The 22,916-nt window shown below is 37.9% G+C and overlaps 1 protein-coding gene across 1 annotated transcript in view; it reads left to right on the forward strand.

Annotated features, from left to right (window-relative positions):
- The window catches only part of Nalcn (sodium leak channel, non-selective), a 357,549-nt gene that overhangs the window by 155,041 nt on the left and 179,592 nt on the right, over positions 1-22,916 (forward strand). The window contains exons 10-11 of the mRNA XM_012514741.1: positions 16,114-16,281; positions 22,218-22,409. Coding sequence (XP_012370195.1) covers positions 16,114-16,281; positions 22,218-22,409 — 360 coding nt within the window. The remainder of the gene's footprint in view (positions 1-16,113; positions 16,282-22,217; positions 22,410-22,916) is intronic.

Here is a 22,916-nt window from a genome sequence, read left to right on the forward strand (position 1 = left end):
GAAGAAGAAGAAGAAGAAGAAGAAGAAGAAGAAGAAGAAGAAGAAGAAGAAGAAGAAGAAGAAGAAGAAGAAAATAATGCTTCAGTTCTCATTTAAATTTTGTGCCACGCTTTGAAGGACTTTTTTCCTAGAGAATATTGTCTAGACTTGAAAGTGCTAGATTGCAGGATATGTACATAGTCAACTTGCTAGACGTTGCTCAATTGTGAGTCTGAATGCTTGTACCAACTTTTATCTCTACGGAAATATATAAAGGGGGCTGGGAAGATGGCTCAGTAGAATAAGTGCTTTCCTGGCAAGTGCAAAGGCCTGAGTTCAATCCCTGGTTCAGAGAGAGAGAGAGAGAGAGAGAGAGAGAGAGAGAGAGAGAAGAGAGAGGAAAGAGAGAGAAAAGAAAAAACAGAAATATATAAGGCGCTCCTCTTCATGCTCGATTTGTCATGCTAATTCAGGATTTTCAGTATGCATTACTCCCACATAAGAAACCACTTTTGTTTAATACACACATTGTCTTGATTATGATGGAGGTTTGACTTTTTCCCATGTTGCATTGATTCCGAGTTTGCTCATGTTATGAATTTACCTGTCTAATCTAGATGCTGCTTATTTTCCAGTTATCTGGTATTGATAGTATAGATGATGTGCCTGGCTTCACCTTGTCTCTCTTAATATTTTGGAGTGTTGGATTGGTGATCATGAATTTTTAAGGTGCTCTGTGTCATGGAACTAGATCATTTCTCCATCAGTTTTGAAAGATAATTTTGTAGGATATGTCAGTCTGGGTTGGAAGGGTTTTTGTTGTTGCTGTTGTTGTTTTTCTTTTTAAGAATTGAATGACTTCTTTGCAAGATCTTCCTGCCTTTAAGACTTGTCTTAAAAAGTCTGCTATCATTCTGATGGGTTTTGCCTCAGAGGTTGTTGCTTTTCTCTTAACAGTTTTTTAAGATTCTGCTCTTGTGTTAGACATCTGGTATTTTAATTATAATGTAGGGTGGGATAATTTGTTTCTTATCATGACTACCTAAGGTTCTAAATCCCAAGCTTATTTGGATGTTAAATTATTTTTTTCTATGTCTGGAAAGTTTTCTGCTATTACTCATAAATAAACAGATTTTTATGCCCCTTTTGTTTTCTGCCAATTTTTCATTAATTCCAGTTATGCTTATATTAGTCTTCTTTGAGTGACTCAGAAGTCCTTGGTTTCATTTTTCATGTTCCTTTTTTTTTAAGGTATCTCTCATTGACCCCCAGCCAATCCAAAGATGGGCAGACACAGAAAACCAAGCTGTAGTAGCAGAGACAGCTACAACAACAGTGTCAAATGTAAACAGGACATTGAGAAAAACCTAAGAACCATTCATGAGTCACCCTTAACCAAAGCAAGGAGCTCCATGACTTTATGTAGATATTTAGGCAGCCCAGATGCTAACCTATAGGAAAGCAATCCACTATTTTCTGTTGGATATAGGCAGCAGTGCAAGAGCTCAATCATATCCCTGGACTACATAGTGCTTCCTTCAGAGCCACCCTTCTGAAGGTCATGCCCACCAAATCTGGCCTTCCTGCTCAGAATATGAGCCCTGTGTCCCCCTGACTTGATCTATAGCTTCTCAGAGGACCTCAAGACAGAGCTCTTCCCTTTTCAAGCCTGTCCCCTAAGACTGGTTTTTACCTAGTCCTGCAATAGGGTGACACTTCCTACTGGAGTGATTCTGCCCCTGAGGGTGTTGATCTTTCCTCAGTCAGGTCCATCTTTAGGTTGTCACCTCTGTTGCCCTGTGCTGAGAAGTCAGATTTGGTAGTTTGGTAGGGCTTCGTCTCCTCCATCACAGATGCAAGGCAGCTAGTGTTGGCAGGGAGATCAGGCTAGACCTCTGTCCTGTCCATCGCAGGCTTCAGGAGACCAGCAGTGGTGGTGCAAGTGGATGGATTTCTGGCTCTTGTTTTATAATTCTCATTTCTCTACTTTTTATTCTTGTATTATCATGACTTGGGTCTCTGATAACATGTTGAGCAGAAACAGTGACACTGGATATCCTTCACTTGCTTCTGTCCTTTGACATAAGCACTCATGATTCCACCATTAATGTTTGTAAATTTTATAGATACCTCTCTCGCATTATTGAAGGTTTCTTTTATTCCTAAATTGCTAAGAGCCTTCCTCATGCTGAGTGGCTTTATCCACTGTTCTATCTATTGAGCTGACCACTTAGGTGTCCTTTAATTTGTAGTGCAAAATTTTGGAATAATTGATTTTCTGATGCTGACCTATTTTGAGTTCTGGAGACAGTGATTTTATAGCATTACATTTAAAACCCAAATATAATATAATGCCATTGTATTTAGGACTTTTGAATCTCTATTCATAAAGACAGTTTTTCTGTGAGTTTCCTATCTTCTATATTACTAATCAAGTTTTGTTATGAAAGTTATATTTTCTTTTTAAATGAAATGGGTATATTTTCCTCATTTTCTCTTCCATAAGCATAGTAAGAAAGCTCTTCTGAAACATCACCTGGGCCTGCTGTTTTCAGTAGAGTCCCTGATGGACAAGAGAGACATCAATCAATGGTTTGTTTAATGATTTATATTTACAGTTTATTGGCTCTATGTCCTTTTTTTTGTTTTGTTTTCTTTTTGTAGCCATCTCAGCCTGCACTGGGGGTGGGGCTGGCACAGCATGTGGTACCGGGGATTGAATTGTGGTCATTGCACTTGGCTAAGCTTCCCTAAGCAGGCACTGAGCTATCTCACCGGCCCCTATTGGCTCTATGTCTTAGTGCTGCTTGTTGTCTGTAGAATGTTCATTTTAATTCATGTTTCACAGTTACAGTATTATATCAGGAAGTATATCATCTTGACATCTGGAAGTATAAGTGTTATTTATTTATAACTTTTTCAACCATAGAAGTAAATGACTTCTGACACTAAGTGCCCAGAGTGAGGCCAGATATCACAGATAAGAACCACAGTGCTCCCCAAATTGCCCCACCAGAAACACCAGTTACAAACATGGGGTTCCTGCATTTCCAACACCTATGACCAGTAGGTTACAACTGGGTGATTCACACGGCCCCCTTCAAGTTTAATTATTTGCTAGCACAACTCAGAAATAGAAAAGTGCTGTATGACTAGATATTTATTACTGTACAAAAAATACAAATCAGATCTACCCAGAAGAATGAAAAGATGTGAGAGGATCCCAAATGCAAAACTTGCTTTGGCCTCTCTGTGGAGGCAGGATGTGCCCCCTCAGCACCTCACTGCATAGTAGCACTCGGAGCACTGACATGAGGAAAGTTTGCTAAAATCTGTGCCCAGAATATTTATTGGGATTTTGTTATGTACACATGATTTACTGAGTCATGGACCACATGCATGTGGTAAGAGTTTCTGACACGACCAGTTTCTACGTATCTTCTCATTGCCATAAACTATCAAGCCCTCCATAGATAACAAAGGCACTCCTGAAATATGGCAGTTTCCAAGGTTTTAGAGACTAATTCTCAGAATCCCAGAGGAAAACATAGCCAAACCCTACATCTTTTGTTCAAAGAAGTAGCTTATAGCTTGACCAATATTAACAATTTATGTACACTCTGTTTAAGTTTTCTGAAACTCTTTCGCGGTTTCAAATCTTTATATTAACAGTTCCTTCTATTTCTTTATTAAGTTTTAATTTCTGTCTTCATCCTTATTATTTCCCACTTTCCATTTATCTGTTTTGGTTTCATATAAACTTTTTTGGAAAGTTCTTTGACAAAACTTTCTCTACAGTAAGTTCATATGCTGAACTTTAAAAATATGTCATCTTTCTTCATAGATATTTTCATGCCATTAAAAGATTAGAATGCTCCTTTTTTTGCTTGGGCAGTTTTATTGTACCTCACCCTCTCAGCCCTTTTGTGGCCTCTTGTACTTTCTTTTTTTAATTAATTTTATTGAGAAACAAATAGTAATGAGACAGTTTCAAAACCGATTAGTGGGACAGTTTCAATAATTAGTACATTACATATTGTTGTCTTCGTAGTGGTTATTCATAATACAAAATACAGACATATCCTGTCTAAATACTATTAGTACAAATCTTTCTTCTCATTGAATTAAGAGAAAGTAGCTATATATCTATCCTATCTTGTATATACAGATACAAAATGGTCCTTCATTTGTATCTCCTGTTTTGTTTAGTTTTGTCAGAGATGGGTTTTCCATTGCCATTTAAATATTGTAGGTGAATTCAGCAAAATAACCCACTACTATTATGGACTACTGGACTCTTGTACTTTCTTAATGATGAGCTAGTTGTATTTGTTCTGATGATTTTGGGGACCCTATTGGGAGTCAGGTAATTAAGCATCATTTGGAGGTTGTTAGCCCCTTGATTTTGGAAATGTCGCAGTGTGTGTGTGTGTGTGTGTGTGTGTGTGTGTGTGTGTCCATGCCCGAGGAGGAGTGTGTATGTTTAGAGACTGAACTCAGGGTCTTAACACTGAACTACATTATCTTTTACTCTGAAACAGGGTCTCACTAAGTCGCTAAGTTTCCCAGGTTGTGCTCCAGTTTGCAATCTTTCTATGTCAGCCTACCAGGGCACTGGGATTTGCCACCACTTTTGTCAGGAGTCTGATCTTATTCCTAGACCACTTATTTATCCTACCTCTTGAGGCCTGTAGCTTTGTAGAGAGACATCCCTGACACTAGCTCTCATTGTTTTGTCCATAGCAGAAAAACTCATCCAGTCTCTATCTGCAAGCCTGCAAGTTTCTTGGTCCATTATTGCCTACTCCTTGACCAGCAGGTGTGTGCACTGAATTTCTGGCCATTCTGTCTTCTGAACTCCATCTGGATCCTTGTTCAATTATGATTGCAATGTGTGATAAGGAGAAATATTTCCACGTACTGTAAGCTCATTTATCACCTTGTAGGAAATCATTTTTTCTGAAAAACTGATTTCTGTGTTCCTCTGAAGACATTTTTATGATGTTTGTTAAAATGAAATTAAATTTAAAAAGCATTTATTTTATTTCCAACAAAACTTGACACCCATACTTTAGTTCGTTAATCACAAGAAATGATCAAATTATAAAAATAACCCATCTTGAGGTTGGGCTGAGGAAGTAGCTTAGCAGTCTAAGTGCCCACCTGGCAAGTACAAGGACTTGGATTCCATCCCCAGTATCACATGCCATGCTGGCCCCCGGAACCCTGGGCACACAACACCAGCCACTGAAACCGGGCATGGGGGCACACACCCATACTCCCAGCAGTGGGGAGGCTGAGACAGGAGGATCATCACTGAGTCTGAACTGTATATCAAGACCCTGTAGCAAATTAATTAATTAATTAAAAAATAAAAGAAAGAACCCATTTTGCCATAGTTATAGTCTTTGAGATTATTGTTAATTTCATTTTCTGGAAAAGTTTAAGTAGCTAAGTTTTTTCTTATCTTCCGGTAATTACTGTTGTAAGTTATGGGTCGGTGCCGAAAGAAACGACGAGAAGACCTGATGAAAGTAGCTTCAGAGGTCTCACTGAGATTAGGCTCTCTCCAAGTGAGCCCAGAGCCTCAGAGGCATCTCACATTTATTGAGGGGTAAAGGCAGGCTGAGGAATGTGCGTAATTACCTAAGTGAATACAAACTACTATCTCTGTTGACTTCCACCATTTGCGTAACTCTAGGTTCACACAAATGCTAGCCGATAACATCCCAAGCAAGGGATCAAAGGACAGGGCGCCTGCAGGAGAAGCTGTTATCTGCTGCCTTGGGTCCCATCTTGCCGGGAATTTGCAAACAGACGGCAACTCTCCTCCGGCTCTGTCTATTGTTCCCTGCTCTCTTGGGACATCAGGCTTTTGTCTCAAATCTATATTTCTACAAATTACTTTTTTATAGGTTCCTAAAGAGTATGGCCGTATCTTCCTAGATAAAATAATACCATAATGACCATACAGACTGCTCACCCAGCCTTCTGAGGAGTTTGTTCTTTAGTGCTGTAGACTCTGAGAGAGACACAGGCCACTGGAGTGACTTGCAGACAGCTCCCAAGTGAGGCCAGCACACATTCTTTTGGTATTATTGAATCTGAATTTCATTTAAGACAATGAGGCTTCCTGAACTGCATTTTTGTAAGCTTTGTCTTGTGAATTTCTCTTGTGATAAATACACATTCATTTTCTCATGAATTCCATTACTTTTACTGAGATGATAACGCAGAGACCACAATACAAATCGAGGATGATATATTTAAAATATCTGTCCACAAATGGGAAATGTCTGTACCAGTTTATTGTCATTGGCTTCCATGGCAATATAAGTTGATTTCTAATTTGTCATCTATAAATGTTCATACATTATTCATTGAATTAAAAGGGCAGAGCAATTTCGATTGTTCCATTTGTATTAAGCATGTTATTTTTCCATTCAGTTATTATTCTCCTTACCTTCCGATATTTGGCAGGCATTTTGTTTCACCTGCTATCCTCAAAAATCCACTTACAAATTCTTTTAAACAAGCATTTTAAAAGCATTTCTCATTTTTTTCATTCTAAAACAGGTATCTTTGCACAAGCTATGTACTACCCTGAAAATAAATATAATAGTTTCAACAATAACTTCTGTAATTTTTCAACCTATTCCTTTGACGAAGATTTTCTTGAAGGCAAGAGGGATTGTTATAGCACATGCAATAGAATGTTATTTACATTTGTATTGTTACAAAATTTAAATGTTTGAATTTAAATAATAAACTGTAGTGTTCAAAGATTCATAAAGTATCCCTTTGAATATTAATTAAACCTACTACAGTAACAGCACACTATGTGTCTGCTACTGGGCTTGCACTATGGTTTGAGTATGGTTCCTTTGTGTCCTCTACAGCTCCTGTTAAAATTTAATCCCCATTGCATGAAGAGGATGATGGTGACAATAAATTGTCACCAAATTATTGTTCAACTATGGAATTTAGGATTGGAGTTTTGGGGAGAGGATTCGGGTTAGATCAGGTCACAAAGATGACAGATTTATAACTGAATACTATTGGCTTTATAAGAAGAGAGAAAAACTGGTGGGTATGCATGAGTAACTCCTTTCTGTGTCTTTCCATGTGATGTCCTGTGCTACCTTGAGACCCTGCTAGGAGTAAGGCCATCACCAGATGTGGCTTCCTAGACCTTAGAGTAGAACTGTGAGCCCAAATAAATGTTTATAACTTACTCAGCTTGTGATAGTGTGTCACTAGCAACAGAACACAGACCAGGACAGCCTGTATTTTCAACAGGGAGTAGAAACACTTTCAGAAGAGTGAAAATTTATTCTTGGTTGGTGGGAAGCAAAAAAAAATTTTTTTACTCTTTTTATGTGTAAAGCAGACAAAGATATTCAGAGTATATAAACATATGTATCTTGTGGTGTTAAAATTCCAAATAAGGTGAAACAAACTCTTTTAAGAAACCTCATTTGGAGGAGTCTGACAGAAAAGGAAAAGGCAAACACTGCTTCATTACAACTGTGAAATGAAAGAATTTGTCAATACGTTGTTTCCAAGTAATGCAACAAAAATATTTATGCAGGTCTTATTACAATTTTGTCTTAACTCTTCAAAAGGAAACTTCAGCTTGAAAGTCCTCAGAGGTGATAGAATATTCCACAAGGGTACTGTCCTTGTTTGCTATTGTTAGTAACACGATACCATGCACTGTGTGAGTTACAAAGAAAAGAGATTCAGTGTGCCTCAAGGTTCCGGTCTAAATTCAAGGAGCTCCATCTAGGGATGGCCTTCTTGATAGCTGGCGGTATCTTGAAGCAGCACCTTCATGCTAGAGAGAGAACACATAAGAGACCTCACCATGCTGACTCACCTTAGCAGAGCCCCTCTTAGACAAGCCATGAGCCCATGAGCCCACAGTCACAGAGGGGTCATGACAATACAGGGCTCCCTGGGGGGAAGGGTTCCTTGATTCCTCCTACGTGGGCTGCCTGCAGATTGCTTGGGATTTGCATGGAGCCTCAAGATCAGACACTTGCTTGGGTGGGGTTTGTTTGTTTGTTTGTTTGCTTTGTAGGAATCCTCACAGGTAACTAGGTTCTACAGACAGCCCAGCCACCTCTCCGTTTACACAGCCAGTAGCAAGATGTGGTCAAGTTCCTTCCTGTCCAGCTCCTAGAAAGACTGAATTCAATGAAATACTCTGGCTTCTTTTTCTGGGAAACACCAAATGGCGGACGACGCCGGTGCAGCGGGAGGCCCTGGAGGCCCCGGGGGCTCAGGCATGGGAGGCCGCGGGGGCTTCGGCAGTGGCCTTCAAGGTCACAGGCCTGGCAGAGGCCGGGGCCAGGGCCGAGACCACGAGGCTCACGGCGGTAAGGCCGAGGACAAGGATTCCTGTCACCGAGCTGGGCTGGCTGGTCAAAGATGTGAAGATCAAGTCCCTGGAGGAAATTTACCTTTTTTCCTTACCCATCAAGAAGTCCAAGATTATTGACTTTTTCCTGAGCACATCCCTCAAGGATGAAGTTCTGAAGATCATGCCTGTGCAAAAGCAAACTCGTGCTGGCCGGCGGACCAGGTTCAAGGCATTTGTCGCTACTGGGGACTACCACGGTTATGTTGGCCTGGGTGTAAAGTGTTCCAAGAAAGTAGCCACTGCCATTCGTGGGGCCATTATCCTGGCCAAGCTCTCCCTTGTCGCTGTGAGGAGAGGCTACTGGGGAAACAAGATCGGCAAGCCCCACACTGTTCCTTGCAAGGTGACAGCTGCTGTGGCTCTGTGTTGGTGCGTCTGATCCCTGCTCCCAGAGGCACTGGCATTGTCTCAGCCCCTTGCCCAGGAAGCTGCTGCTGATGGCTGGTATTGATGACTGCTACACCTCTGCTAGGGGCTGCGCTGCTACTTTGGGCAACTTTGTTAAAGCCTCCTTTGATGCCATCTCCAAGACCTACAGCTCTCTGACCCCTGACATCTGGAAAGAGACTGCTCACCAAATCTCCCTATCAGGTATTTACCAACCATCTTGTGAAAACCCACACCAGAGACTCTGTCCAGAGGACTCAAGCTCCAGCAGTAGCTACAGCATAAAGAGTTTTTACACAAGAAAAGTAAAATGAATTAAGTCTGAAAAAAAAAAAAAGAAAGAAAGAAATATTCTGGAGCCACCTATTGAGAAGGATTGGCCCAGCCTGCCTCCTCACTACTTCTACTCTGAGTCTTCTGACCTGGCAGGTTCCTCTGAATGAGAATCCTGTGCCAAAGCTTATAACCTAAGCCAAATGGTGAGCATTTACACCAAGTGAATTGTCCTGTAAGTCTAGACATAACCCACAACTTCAAATAAATTAGACTATATATATATATGTATTTTTTTCTTTGCCTATAAATTATTATCACTTTGAAGTTAATACCGTTTATCAGGAGATTTGTGAAAATTTACAAATTATAGAGCAGGTGAATTACCTGTTCTGAAGAGAATCTAGAACCAGGAATCCTAGTAGGAAAGTCAATGAGAATATAGAATATAGGTATTTAAAGACAATCACATAATAGTGTGTTAAATCTTTTTTATTGTCTTTGAGAAGGACAGAACTTCCCTGCCAAGCAAATAATAATGCAAATGAGTTCAGCTGCATATTTTACTATTAATTATGGCCATTTAAACAACTTAGTCCATCAGTCTTTTAATAATAAATGAAAAGTTATTAAAGCAATTAATTGTACTTCAATATTATGCGATAATAGGGTGTAGTTCAGGCATTTATTAGGAGTATCCTACTCTTCTATATCAAGGTTAACTAGAAACGGATCATCACTCTTTCCTTTAGAGCAAGCCGGGAAATACAGAAGGAGGAAACTACGCTGTGGGTTCCTGTGCCTGCTTCCCCTGGTAACACAGCAGCCAGACCAGGAGAGGGGGAAACTTTCATGACACAGCTGGGTTTTGCTTTCTTGAGAGATTCTTCCCCGTGTCTGGGCAGGAGAACAATTACAGGCCTGCCTTATAGTTTTGCAAGGTCATCACTAAGAAATTCATACTAAAGAGTAATTGCCCTTTGTGTATGCTTGCAGCAAAGACCTGAGCCCTCTGGTCCCTGAGGTCTCTAACTGCTCGGGGGCAGGAAGCATTTCATCCCCTGTAGAGAAAGAGGTTGCCCCTTTTGCCTGTTACTCATGGTGCAGGGAAGCTGAGAGCATCCTGCTGTTTTCTGCAGATCAGAAAGGAGCATGGCTAGTAGATGAACTGTAACAGGTGAGGGGTATCAGACTTCACTAGTCCTGGGAGAGCCTGTCAGCAGAAGCCTTCCTCCTTGTGCTCACAAAGGGGTTATGGATTTTATGACTTTGGCCACCAACAACCTGCTACGCTCTGCTGTTCCCCTTTTGCCTTCAGCAAGAAAGCATTAGAAGATAACAGCAGCATACATCAAAAATGTGGTCTGATGAGGCGAATTTATTCTCAAACAAAGGGCCTCAGAAACTGAGGAGAAGACTGACAAAGCCACAGCAGACGTCTGGTAGGAGAGTTTCCAATCAAAGCAGAGCAATGAAAGAAAAAGCAGTCTGTCCTTGTCCTTGCTGATGTTTTAATGTCTCCAGGAGAATTAGTGCACAAAACAGACTTTCTGAAAATTTCAAGAAATGAGGTTAAAAAGAACAGAGGCACTTCTGAGAACTAATTATTAAAATGGGTCATGCAGAGGGAAAAACAGCTCAGAGAAGGTGGTAGAAGTTGTGTGAGAACACTGAAGCGGACCACCAACTAGACTTACATAAATCAAGTCCTTGAATGAAAAGAGGAACAGAGAGAAGATAAATAATGGTAAGTGAGAGCGAAAAGATTTCCCAAGAGGAAGAAAAACTTAAATCTTCAGATTGAAAAGGCTCGCTAAATCTCAGGGATTAAATGGAGAAGGCACATCCTAAACCTATCCTGTCGGCTCCAAGCACAAACATGACATGACTTCCCGCCTCCCAACCGGCTTCAGTAACTGAGGAAAGGAAAGCAAATCTACTGTGCATTGAATGACTCACTCCCAACGCTGGGAAATAGACATAGCAGTGGGCAGTATATGTGCCCCACTGAGAGGGATGAGCTGAGACTCACGAAGCCAGCTGGAGCCCAACATGCCTCTGGCAGTGTGGAGAACGTATTTTTATAGGAAAGGGCCAAGAGAACACGTAACCTGGACGTTCACTTAAGGCAACCACTCCAAAGTATACTGATCTCAAGATAAATAAGTCATAACCCAGATAACTAAAAGAAAAATGAAGATGGGAAGGAAAGGGCCAAAATGAAGAACACTGGATCTAAATGGAAGGTGATAATAAAAATGCCAAATGGAATTCCTTGAGGGGGGCCAGCGAGAAAGCTCAGTGGTCTAAGGTGCCTGCTTAGGCAAGCTTCGGCAGGCACAGGGGACCACAGTTAGATCCCCAGCACCACATGCCGTGCCGCCCTCTGGGTGGACTGAGCTGGCCAAAAGCAAAAGAAAGGAAATCTTTGAGGAAAATAGAGATAATATATCAAACTATAATTCTGGATTCAATGAGGAAGTTCAAATATCATGTCAATTTAAAAACAAAATAATCTGCCAGGTACTGTAGTAACAGTTATCACCCCGGAGCTTGGGAGATTGAGGCAGGAAGTTCAAACAACCTCAAGTGAGTAGTTGGTTCAAGCCAGGCTGAACTTATAGTCTTTACCACAAAACAACCAAAATAAACACCGAAAGGAAAATCTAATGATCACTGGAGATGATTTTAAATATCTCAAGTTTGCTATTGTGGGAACCTAGAATTTGAACAATTTTAAACAATTCAATAAAATTAATTTGTGGAAGTAAAATTTCTATGACCAATTCTTAATTGAGATCTTTTCTTTTTCCAAGTAAAATGTTAATGAGAAGAGTTCTGGAAGAAAAACAACCAAAAAAATGTGCAGTCGATTTATTTGTAGCTTTAAAGCATATTTTAATTTTTTTTAAAAATGAAATATAGCTGAAACACAGGCTTAGAACAAGAACTACCCAATCAATACAGAAAAAATTTAAAAATATTTTTAAAAAGAAACTAGGATTAATTATGTGCGCTATTTCAGAAAAATCAGAGTCTAAGAGAATATAAACTCAGTGGGAGATGGCAGGGAGGTGTGCACTGTTAAGTTTCCAGATTGGAAAAGAATGGACAAGCCAAGACATATTTTTGTCTTTTTTTTTTTTTTTTACCAGAAATCAAACTGAAGAGCTCGTGCTTGCCAGGCAGGCACTGGGTCACTGAGCTATCTTCCCAGCCCCATCAAAAATCTTTCCAGAGTCAATGATAAAGCACAGGTTAATTTCTGGCTTCTGGGAATTAAATAGAGGGATTAGAAAGCCACACAGAATATTGAAGTTATTAATGAGGAAAAGAAAGGAGCAAATATTGACCACATCAGAAAAGAATACAAGGGTAAAATAGCAGTATGGTAAATAGGAAATATACTTCCAAGGATAACTTTATTATGGTAAATGTGAGTAGGCTGAATTTTTTTATTAAAAAACAGGAAAATTTGAGTATGTGTGAACAGGATCAAATAGTGTACTGCCTACAGAAAACACATACAAAGTAGCTCCAAAACATCCTGAAAAAAATTTTTTTGTTTTATATATAGAGAAACTATATATATATATATATATATATATATATATATATATATATATATATATATATATATATATATGTATAATTTTTTGGATGCATATACATAGATATACTCATTTGAGGAAAATTTTTACTGAAGAGTATAGAGTGATACAATCTTAATCCAGAAAGAATGGCTATCATCAAGAAATTAAATAAGAGCAAATGCTGGTGAGAATATGGCAGAAAAAGGAACTCTTCTACATTGTTGGTAGGAATGGACAATAAATTATACAACCACCATGGAAATCAGTGTGGAGATTCCTCACAAGCTAAAATAAGAAATCCCACTTGACCCGTTGCCCTTCTAGGTATCTTCTAGGCAAAAGAGTTAAAATTGGCATATTACTGGGACACGTGAATACTCATGTTCATATCATCACAGTTTATAATGGTCGCGTCTTGAAAAGGGCCTCTCTCCCCCTCAACAGGAAGTGGACAAAATGTGGCATTTATATCAAAGGAGCACTAGGAACACTACCGTGCCGTAAAAAGAGGCGTGCATGGGCGAGTCCTGCAACACGAGACCATAATAATACATTCTTAACACATTCGTGTGTGTGTGTGTGTGTGTGTGTGTGTGTGTGTGTGTAGAGAGAGTGAGAGGGAGAGAATAAAATAAAAGGGACAAAAATGACACAAAGTAGAGATACGTTTTTCAGATGGATGGAGGAACAAGACATGGAGGGAGACGGGGCTGGATACAAAAACTAAAGGAGAAAAGTGCAAAACACGGAGCTTTTGCAAATGGGGAGGGGCCCGAGCTGGAAGAAGCGGGCGGGGAGGGGCCAAGTGGGCAGGAGAGGAGGCCCAGGAGGAACCGGGGTGTCGTGCGCAGGCCCCGACCGCGTGACCATGTGACGTTGTGCACTGCGAGCATGAACTGCTAAGAAAAAGTTACAACTTCTAAAAACGAATTTTTAGAAGAAGGAAAATATACAGAATGTAGTCCAGCTAAATAGAAAAACATGTTTTTGGATATGAAAACTGTATTTTATTCTCCTGAAAGTTTTATTGTATATGTGAAAAGCAATTTTCTTTATTTTTAAGAGGAAAAAAATTAAAGAATATAATAGGAACAAAGAAAAAAATAAATCACACAGAACAATAAAAATGGTACAGAATGTCAAAACAAGAATAGAAACTTAACAATGGTTGTTATATTATTTATTGTCATCAAATTTGTTACTCAGATTGCCAGATATAGCCTTCATTTTTTCCTGTCCTCTTTGCTTTTTATTTTTTTAATTTATTTTAAAGAGAGTATGAAAAGTGAATTTAAAAACTATAAAGCTGCAGATAGACATATCTGAACATGAGAAATAGACAGTGTGTATATAACCAATAAACCAAAGCTAAAAACGACACTATTGACTGGGAGAAATTTTATTTGCTGTAGATATTTCAGACGAAGATTAATGTCTTCAATATCAACAACACTGGAAACTGGTAAGAAAGACCATGTAACACCATGAAATATTGGCAAGGTTATGAAAAACAAAGTGCATTATTTTAAAGAGAAATTAAATCTAAGCTATCAATACTGAGTAGCAGTTAAGTTTGACTGTACTAGTGTTACTGCAGATTTGGGGCGTGGGTAATTTTTCTACATTCCTGGAAGGCAAATGATTTTTATAAATATTTTGAAGGTGATCTCTTAATACTTTCTCAACTTTGAAACACACATATTGGGTTTTGTCCCAGCACTGTCTAATCTGGAAATCTACTCTTAGACAAAAAACAAAACTCAGAAAGTTTTAATATGGAGAGGATGTTTGTTACAGCCTTGTATCTGAATTAGGAAAACGTTGGCTCATGTCTGGCAATTCCTTCCAGTAGCACCGGAATGAACTAGTAGGGAGAATGTTGAGCTAAACAAGTGGTGATCAGTAGGGGAATTGTGCAGCAGGTGGGAAGGCTGAGTGGGACTTTAATCCTGCAGTCTGAAGGGACAGGAATGATTGCCAATGAGAAAAAAAGGCTATGGAATGTCACGTAAGGTACAGGCCCATTTGTGTGATTGCACCAGGTTGGACAAGGGTGGAGACACTGGTATAGTCAAAGACATGAAAGGGGACCATCTGAGGAAACTGAGAAAAGATCTTTAACAATCTTTTCCTGCGTACTAAAGGCTATCTCCAAGTATCCAGCAGAAAAGTATAAAAACGAAGTATAAAAACTAAAGCCATATTAATACGCTGAGCTACAAAAGGCTCAAGTCAACAACTTCTGACATTGCCAGTCTTATGAAAAACTCACTACTATTATGGACTACTGGACTATATTGGAATATTTTGCTGAATTCATGCACCTACAATATTTAAATGATAATGGAATGCCCTTCTCTGACAAAACTAAACAAAAAAGGTGATACAAATGAATGACCATTTTATATTTGTATATTCAAAATAGATAGCATAGCTATACAGCTGCATTCTCTTAATTCAATGAATAGAGAGATTTGTTCTAATAGTGTTTGTGGACAGGCTATCATGTCTGCATCTTGTACAATGAATAACCACTAAGACAATATGCAATGTACTAATTATTGAAATTGTGCTAGTAATTGGTTTTGAAACTGTCTCATTGCTATTTGTTTCTCAATAAAATTATTTTTTTTAAGCATTATTGCCTTCTAGTGGTTTTTAGAAGATAAATGCCTACTAAAAATAAAAGGCAGCTAGGGTCCTGCAAGATAGCTCAGCAGAATAAGTGCCTGCTGAGGCAAGCTTAGGCAAGTGCAGGGACATGGTTTGCACCACATGCCATGCCAGCCCTGTCCTCAGGAAGGGCTGAGCTGGCCAGAGTTCTGCCATAGTGGTGCATGCCTGTAATCCCAGTGCTGGGGAGACTGAAGGATCCAGGAGGATCACCACGAGTCCGAGCTGCATAATGAGACCCTGGAACAACCAAATACATTTTTAAAAAATGTGAAAGGCAGCTAGAATCTATAAAAATGATAAACTTGAGAAGTAAGACTGAAGTCCTCCTCATATCTAAATTAACCATCTGCATAGGTTCTACAGGCCTGCTTCTCAAAGTACAGTAATTAAAACTTCATTTTTCTCCACATTTGCCAAGTATTAGCAGAACAAAGTACATTCTGATATTAAATACTGGTTAGGAAAGGGAAAGAAAGTCCTCTTTAATCTCTGTCTTCCAATAAATCATGTGTTATCATCTAAGAGGGCTTTATGTTAACAAATCCCAACATTCACCCATATGTTCTTTGATTAGAAATTAATCTCACATTACACATTTTAACACCAGTTACAGCCTTCATCATGAAATGAAAATTCATATAACAGGTAAAAAAAAACACTACCTTTATTATGTGCATTTTATGATATTGCTATAAATATTGTTATAATTCCTGTGCTGATAAATGTATGAATCTTAAAAACTGCTTTGGGTTTCATCCCCATGGATTTCTGTCCCTCTAGGTGGCTTTCACAGTCCTTTTTGACTTGGAAGCACTTCTAAAGATCTGGTCTTTGGGCTTTACTGGATACATTAGCTCATCTCTCCACAAGTTCGAGCTGCTTCTTGTTGTTGGAACGACCCTTCACGTGTACCCGGACCTTTATCACTCCCAATTCACATACTTCCAGGTAACGTACATTATGCTTATGTTGCCTCTAGAATTTTTTTTTATTCCAGGATAAATGATAGTCACATTACTATAACATCTGTAAATACATTATATAATATCTATAGTAAATATCAGTTCATGGCCTTAACTTCCCAGTGACATTTTTAATAGTAGAAACATCACATTCACAAATTGAGACAGTTGTTCTTAAAACTTGAAAATTTATAGTAATGTATGCAGATGTTTGGCATTCTGCTCCCAAATTAGCAGAAATACGTATTTATATGCATATGGATGTAATATATCTATACATACATAGCACATTTTGAAGTACATGAGCTCTTGGCATGAACTTAAAGAAGAGGAAATATGAATTTAATTACAAGTGCATATCTGCCTTGTAAAGGTCTTTGTTCAACAATGGCTTACAATAGAAATAATCAGAATTTATAAGTCATTTACAGAATTTAATTAGACATTTTATTGTTTATAAATGCTTATTTCTTTTCTTTGTGATGATCGTATAGTAGTATTTATAATTCCTTTTTCATAATAATTGGATATATTTTTTCAAATGTGTATGTTATATCATATTACTTTATAATTTTAATAATTATAATCACATTCTTTGTGATCATTAGGTTATAGCAATATCCTCATTGTTCTGTTAAATTCTTAGTAAAAGGATAAAATGAGGATATGTAATACGCTAGTTAAAAGGGACTAAATATAGTCATGACTTAAATTTTGGCATTTGTATATTATTTTTCATGGACACACAAGAATATGCATTTTTCTCGGGAAGCACTTTATGTTTAAATAGTTGGGAAAGATAATGATAGGAGAAATTTTAAATAAAAATTTACAGAAATGTTGCTCCAAATCTTTACAAGAAAGAAAATGCATTCCAATTTCACTGATTTTATTTGTTGGTAGAAGGCAAGCTATTGTTTTAGAACAATTCTCTGTTTAGCTGTCCCGCCTGCACAGGGGCATGGGGCCAGAAGAAACCTAATGCGCAGGAATGGAAAAGCTCTCCCATGCCCAAGCCCCTAGTCTTCACAGCAAGCGCACTGAAACCATAGAGGATGCTCCTGATTCAATTAACTTCATTTCCCTGAGCATCTTTGGAGACAAATCCCTTGTCCTTTGAGGGGTTACAGCCTGCAGTATGGTTTCCTCTTGTGAGATGAGGGCTGCAGAGTTAGGAGTGTTTAAAATTCCAGTACAAAAATGTCTGTGCTCTGAGCTGTTTTGTACACTGCTGTGTGGGGTCACAGAACTCACACAAGTACTTTGTACCCACCCCGTGGCATCATGGTGTAGAATTATAGAGGTTATATCTAAAGATCAGAATGATGAAATATCTATTTATAAGCCTATTAAACTGGACAAATTAGGACAACTCTGGAGGCCATAGTGGAAAGTGAAATAAGTCAGAAGCAGAAAGTTGAATATTGCATGAATATTACATGAGAAATGCAAACTAGGACAGATGTTCAGAGCAAAGCAAAGGAAGGAGGGAAAGTGGGGTGGAGAGGAGAGGAGTGAAAGGATCAGAAATAGAAAATGATCAAGATATGATTTTCCAGCATCATTTATTAAAGAGGCTATCTTTGGTCCAGTGAACCTGCTTGGCCCTTTGTCAAAGACGAGGTGGCTGAGAGCGTCTGGAAGTGTCGCTGCATCTTCTAATCTGTTCTGTTGATTCTCAGGTCTGCTTCTCATTAGTACCATGCTGATTTCATCACAGTAGCTTTGTAGTATAACTTCAAGTCAGGAATTGCAATGCCCCCTGCCTTTTCTTTGTTGCCCAAGATTGCTTTTGCTATTCTAGATCTCTTCTGAGTCCAGATGAATTTCAGGAATGTTTTCTCTAGATCGGTGAGGTACACTAGTGGCATTTAATTTGGGATTGAATTGAATCAGTATAACAATTTTGGGAATATGGCCATTTTCACATTGTTGGTTCTTTCTATCCACAAACAAGGAACATTTTTTTCATTTTCTGAAATCCTCTTTGATCTCTTTATTCAGAGTACTGTAATTTTAACTGTACAAATCTTTTACTTCCTTTGTTAGACTGATCCTTTCGCATTTTATTTTTTTGAATGTTACTGTGAAAGGAGTTTTTCTAATTTCTCTCTCCTTGTGTTCCTTGTTTATGTACAGAAATGCTGTTGATTTTTGAGTGCTAACTCATACTCTGCTATGCTACTGAATATGGTTATTAAATCTACAAGACTCTTGGTGAAGTTTTTGGGGTCGTCTATGTAGAATATCAAGTCATTTGCAAATTATGGTACTGGAAAAAATGACTTTCCACATGACAGAAGCTAAAATAGGTGAAATAAATCAGACCCACATGTGCAAACATTGTATTGTCTCCCTAGTATAAGAACTTAGAATTTTAAAGAATAATTAAAATTTTCATAGGGGCTGACCAGATAGCTCAGCAGATTAAAGCGCCTGCTTAGGTAGACACTGAGACCAAGGTTTAATTCCCAGTGTACCGTGCTGGCCCTGCTCCCAGTGCATGCTGAGAAGGTGACTGAGACTGGGCGTGATGGTGCAGCCCCTGGAATCTCAGTGCTTGGGAGGCTGAAAATAGGAGGATAGCTAGAGTCCAATCTGTGTAGTGAGAACCTGTAGACCCTGTACTAAATACATTTTTTTTAAAAATTGAATAGCACAATAGATACTATGAAAGGAAAAGAATCAGTTCAAAGAGAAGGAAAAACTGGGATGGGAAAAATGACAGAATAAAGAAGGAAGGGAAAGACAGATATTTATGTATATATGCAGGATAGCTTAGATAATTGTACTGCTAATTTCTGTTGGTCTACAGAAAAGAACAGTTAATGCATAAATATTTTTTCATGTCTTTTTTAATTTATTATTTTTTAACCAATTTTTCATGCTTATATCTGGTAATCTAAACAACTAATTTAAAGACAATGGTATGCAATATAACCATTGTCCAAATAAAAAAGATATGATGTACGTGTACCAATCCCCCCAAATGAAGGAGCCTATTGTGTATCACACATTGAAAGGAAAAAAGAAAAATACTTTTCCCCAGTTAGCAACTGTATAGTTTAAAATGTATCCAGGGCCTTAAAAGTTCAGTAGTACTTGGCAAATAATTTTCCAGTGAAGAATTCAAATACTGTAATCAAAAATTTAAGTGCAAAAATACTCATTATAGAGTAGAGAAAAAAAAAATGGGAACTGTTTAAATGCTAAATAGTCAGGGAATAGCTTAGTAAATCAGAATGCAAATCTTACTATATGAAATGATGATTATGATGAATTTATAATAACTTAAAATTAGGATCATCTTTTATCTAAATATAAGGCAGCATAAATTTATATAACATATATGTGTACATGTATACATATATTATATGTAAGATACTTGAAAATAGAAAAATGACTGTGAAAACAGCTTATTATAAATGATTCATCATCTTTGACTTTTTTCTTCTAGATTTTTCACAAACTATATAAAATTAGTTTGTGTCATTCTAGTCTTTTTATGGATAATAGATACATTCAGATGATGGTAAAATCTATTATTTTTGTGAATGCCATTCTGGATTATAATTTGTAATGTTTTAATTTATGCTAATTAAGTGATTTTAGGTTTATGTATAACCATATTTATATTTTTCTAGTGAAATAAATTAAAATGAACACTTTTATTTTATGGCTAAAATTAGGGGTTTTGGAGTCACAGGTGGAAAACCTAGTCAGCCACACAGATAGGCTCTTTGGAGGCCAAGTTTGTTCCTCGCTGACCCTTGGACTTTGCATTCTCCCAGGCTTTCTTCATTGTGTTGGAGCATGTCTTTCCTTATCATTTCATATTTCATATCTTTCGTATTTTAAGCCAACTGTTTAGTACAATTATCAGGCTGACCAGATAGCTCAGCAGATTTAAGCACCTGCTTAGGCAGATGAAGAGATCAGGGTTCGATCCCTGGGTTGCCATGCCAGCCCTGGCCCCGAGGTGCACTGAGACGCTATTGAGACTAGGCGTGATGACACACGGCTGTAATCCCAGCACTTGGGAGACTGAACCCAGACAAATCACTACAAGTCCAATCTACATAGTGAGACCCTGTACTCCCTGTAGACCCTGGATTCCCGGCCAGGCTTGTGCCATGGAGTTTGGCAAGTTCCTTCTAGACTTCATGAACAAGAATAAAATAGGAATAATTTATCAAAAGAAAATCAGGAAGAGTTGCAAAACCAGGACACTAGAAAAGCAAACACAAATTTATGTTATTGTACACAAAGAAAAGTTAAAACCTAGTTGCTTCCATGTATTTCTTATTCTTTGGGGTGTCCGATAAACAGTATTCATCTTCCATAGACAGCCTGACTTCCCACGTGTATCGAAGCTTTGAAACTACCATTCTAAGCACCACATTTTATTGATGCCACAATCCTCATGTTCTCACAGAATAATTCTGAATTTGGAATATGTCTTACAATCAGTGGTGTTGTGTACTTTAATGTGCAGTAGTTTTTAATTTTTACAGATACAGAAAAAGCTGATGGCATTCTTATTAGACAATGGTGTAATTCTTTGCCATATACTTCAGCTTTTACTTAAGTAACAATTTATAACTTTTAAGAAAGTAAGTATTCCCTTAAAAGCTGTATGTATGTTATGCTTCTTTTTTATAACAGTAACCATTGAATCACTTGATATTTGACACATAATCAGTGTTTGTTAAATAAATGAGTGGATTAATTAACTGTCTCTAAGTTGGTGGGCTCTTTGCAAAAACATATATGTTCAACTTGTAAATAAGTGTGTACTATTACTTATAATATCCACGTGTAGAGTACAAATAACAAGTAGAGCTAGCAATGTTCTAAACCTGCAAATCTTGCAGAAGTAAGAAGCCTGTTGTTCTCCAGTAGTTGTTTGGTGTCCAGGAAAAGAAGGAAGCCAGACTTCTGGATTCAATCAGACCCGTTATAGTCTTTGCAAGGCTTCTCTTTCTAACCCAAAGGTCCCACTCCAGTTGTCTCCATTTCTAGGCCAGAAAAATAGATAGCAAGTGGATGCAGCCAAGTGGAGCGCAGTGCGCCAACACCTGCACAAAGCACGTTTTCCATATCCACTGAGTCTGAGCCTACAGCTCAGCACACCCAGGGCAGAGGGTGGGCGCAAAGGCTGGAAGGCCTTTCATAGCCACTGACTAAGCTAAAATTCAGGAAGTTGTATTCCTTAAAGGAAGAAGGAGGAAATAAACATTGGTTCAAGTCTCAGCCAGAAGTAAAGTCCTTAATAGAAATTTGATTTTTTCCGTATCTTTCTGATATATCTTCACATATCTCTATGTAACATCTAGGAAAATTTAGAAGACACTAAATATATCTAATACTGAATTAAGGTCTTTCTTAGATATTGGAGCAATAGAAAAAGTCTGTTTTAATTCCAGCGTGATTGGGCCATTGAATTCAAGCATGGTTGAACCATTACTGTAATCCCAACTGCTTGGAAGACTGAGGCTAAAAAATTTAAATTCATGCCCCTCCCAAAACCCAAATTTAATTAATTAATTAATTCAAGCCTAGTTTAAATTCAAGCCTATCCAGGCTGATTAGGAATATATCATTAAAAAACAGGGAAAAGAAGCAGAAAGTCAGTTTTATTTCAATGGCATGTACTAGCTAATACCATTCTGAATGATTGCACTGTGGGCTAAATTGCCTAGTGACCAACATTTCTTAGTCATTCCCTAATTTCTTGTGTTCTTCCTGGCAAGCGCCCAGCTAGCTAGATGATTCAACGGTCACATTATTATTTTCAGTCTCTATATGCTTGAGTGGAAAAGTACGATTTTTACAAAGTGCTATGAAAGTGATGTTTTAAGACGGGCCACTTTAAGGTTTAGTATAAATAATCACTCAGATTTGTTTTCCCTCTCATGACAGGTTCTTCGTGTGGTTCGACTTATTAAGATTTCACCTGCATTAGAAGATTTTGTGTATAAGATATTCGGCCCTGGAAAAAAGCTGGGAAGCTTGGTTGTGTTTACTGCCAGCCTCTTGATTGTCATGTCAGCGATTAGCTTACAGATGTTCTGCTTTGTGGAAGAACTGGACAGATTTACAACCTTTCCAAGGGTAAGAATTAAAAATTCAGTCAGTTTTATTCACTATTCATATTTTAGTAATAAATGATTAATATTGAATAATTCCACTGTAGCCATGGTTCAAAAATATTGTTGGATTTTTAATCATGAGAGATAATTAATTTTTAGTATTTAAAATAATCTGCAGGGACATGTGTTTGAGTCCATTTTCAGCATTCCCATATTATACATCAATTCCAAAATTCTGGAAATCATATAATTAGATGCCAAAAAACCAGTAAAAATGAAAAGTAGATTTCTTTGCCGCTGTTAGTTAAAATATGAAAGAATTTCAAAGTGAAATTTCTATTTTGTGTCTTAAAAGAGGTAACATATTTTTATCTATTTTTCCAGTTCATTTATTTTGTATCAGGCATAATCTAAAAGGTAGCTTTGGATTTTTAATATAACAAAGCTCATAAACTGTAGACTTGAAATGTGCTTAGGGAGACCAGTTCATAACTCTGCCTTCTCATTAGAATTGATTTAGGCTAAAAAT

This window comes from Octodon degus, unplaced genomic scaffold (genome assembly GCF_000260255.1).
Source record: "Octodon degus isolate 3935 unplaced genomic scaffold, OctDeg1.0 scaffold00039, whole genome shotgun sequence".
Lineage (NCBI taxonomy): Eukaryota > Metazoa > Chordata > Mammalia > Rodentia > Octodontidae > Octodon > Octodon degus.